This window comes from Penaeus japonicus, unplaced genomic scaffold (assembly GCF_977035675.1).
Source record: "Penaeus japonicus unplaced genomic scaffold, GWHDUDI00000001_assembly GWHDUDI00000011, whole genome shotgun sequence".
NCBI lineage: Eukaryota > Metazoa > Arthropoda > Malacostraca > Decapoda > Penaeidae > Penaeus > Penaeus japonicus.
The window spans coordinates 28,551,997-28,554,496 of NW_028234413.1; the positions used below are offsets into that span (position 1 = coordinate 28,551,997).

General features: G+C 34.8%; 1 protein-coding gene across 6 annotated transcripts in view; it reads right to left on the bottom strand.

Annotated features, from left to right (window-relative positions):
* Nucleotides 1-1,931: 1,931 nt before the first annotated feature.
* Nucleotides 1,932-2,500, bottom strand: part of LOC122246414 (uncharacterized) — a 5,192-nt gene continuing 4,623 nt past the window's right edge. For all 6 annotated transcript variants that reach the window (XM_043005495.2, XM_043005085.2, XM_043005630.2 and 3 more), the window contains exon 5: nt 1,932-2,500. This exon is cut by the window's right edge and continues 6 nt beyond it. In XM_043005495.2, the coding sequence (XP_042861429.2) occupies nt 2,330-2,500 (171 nt within the window). In that variant the 3' untranslated portion in view covers nt 1,932-2,329.

Sequence of the window (2,500 nt, forward strand, 5' to 3'; positions counted from 1 at the left end):
ATGCTTCTGGCTATGCAAATTATGATCCAGCCAAGAAAGCTAGTATACTTGCGAAGATTTTTGCAAATAAGTAAAGTAATCAAAGTCTTCCTTTGTTTCCTACATGCTAAAAGGATACTTGTTGGATTTAGATTCATATGATAACACTTTTTTTTCTTTTTCTTTTTAAGATCACTGACCAACTGGTTCCTAAATTGGCGGTTGTATTTTGGCGTCTCCTGAATGCAAACATCGCCTTCATTCTAAAAGGTGTTACTGCTGCTTTACCATCGGAATATCGCACCACATCCATAACGCCGATTCTTTCAAAGACTTTTGTGCAACTAATGACTACGTCTACTTCGTGTTATAGTTTGATATCGGCTTCACAGTTTGGTTTTAGTAAGGGATTTGTGATGCCTCACTTAAACTTTACATGATGACTGTCAGACTATTTTAGATGTTGGACAGCAATCTCGTGCTGCATTTGATTCACTTAACCACGAAGCCCAACTCTTTGTAATCTGTGGCAGAAATTTTATTGTTTAAAGATTATAACCTCTGGTGTTCCCCAGGATGGTGTCTTGGGACCCTTACTTTTTATTATCTTTATTCATAACATGACAACAATCTTAAGAATAAGATTATTTCATATGCAGATGATACTACATTGTATACTATATCTCAAATATACATAGCTGTACTCTTTTTTTTAACAGAGATCTTTGTAAAATTGTTGCTTGGTGTATGGGAGTATGAGGTTCAATGGCAGGAAGACCAACTCCCTCATTATCAGCAGATCACACACATTTTCCCCTCTCCATCCTGACTTATTCATTTTGGATAATAGGGTACAAAATGTTGAAAATCACATTAGATCAACTGACTTTTGAGAAACACATTCAAAGAATCTCATCGTCTAATGCAGAAAAAACTGAGCCTGTTTCGTAAATGTTATTAAACTTTACGCCCGTGCTCTACTATTCTAATATCATTTTATCATTTTATTCTGTCATAATCTGAATACCATTCACAGGTCTTGATGTCTGCAGCTGATTGTCATCTCATGATACGACAGTCGATTCAGCTAAAATTTTGCTACCTAACTTAACATTTAATTTAAACCATCGATGTCTGATTGGCTCCTTATCAATTGTGTATGATAAGGAGCCATATTCTTCTTAGAATAGCTAGAATTTCTCTGGTTATGAATGAGTGCTCCTGTACCTGATGTTATTCAAGATGCTTTGTTCCAGTTATTAAGTTCTGGAACAAGTTGCCAAAACATATAGCACAGTTGGACAGTATTGAATTTTTTTGAAATAAGGCAAACAATTTTTTTAGATCTCTACGACGGACCATTGCTGATTTTTTCAAGGATAGTACATATATATATTTTTTTTTGTTTTTTTAATCATGTTAACTTTTAAACAATTAACTTATTAAATTTTGTTTTCATATCAATAATCCTTTCCCTGTAGTCTTTTTTTTCCAGTTGTCGATCTTTTTCCTCATATACTTGCACCAAGTATTGATAGTTTTTATGGTTATAATAATAATAATGCAATATCCCCTTACACTGAAAGTTCGAATAAGCGAATATGAAAATTCTAGTTGAAAGAGAAAATATTCTGTAGGGAAAACTTCAAGGTACGGGTCACGAAGTGATTGTCTGTGGGGTCACTGTCTCGTTAACAAATGATAGCAATATAAAAACAGAGAACATATATGAGCTGGAAAAATGTATGTATTGGTAGATTATATTGGTAACCAAAGAACACATGCCGTTGTATCGGATAAAGAAAGGAATACAATCTACTGATAACTTTACAACACAGCTTAATAGAGGCCCGAGGGTAACTCATGAAACCTAACTGGATCGCTGTAGGACTATATGATACTGATCATCAAAAGATGTCTTTACAGAATGGGACAATATGTAAACCTAGTACCATTCTTCCTCAACTTTATTTACAGAGGTCTTCCTTATAGCATTTAAATACACCATGTTTAATGCATAATCTTGTGATATACAGCAAACTTGTTATAAACACTTTTTCTTTAAAAAGACTATATGTGAAGTATGCTTCAACAGCATTTAGATTTGAGCAAAAATGCCAACTCTAAATAAGAGCACAAAAGTAAATATTCTAACGGAGTAAAAAATAATATACAAATACTTAACGAGTCCACAAACCTAAATATAAAACTAACTTTCTCCTTAAAGGTAATATATCCAAGTTGAATAACACTTAATCACACACCAATTATTATTCATATATAAGCCTATCATTTTTTTACGAAGAAAAGTCCTCGGACACACGCCGTGATGTCACCAATCTCAGCGAGGTCATGAATCCATAAAGCATTTGAGCCGGTCAATGATGTAGGTCATGAGAGGGGTCACCATATCACTGATGGTCACGGCGGTGGAATAAGTGGTGTCTATTGCTACCACAGACCAGCCATGTGCGGTTTCTACCACCCTTGTGAAGGTCGGCTTCCACGACTCCAGCGTGCT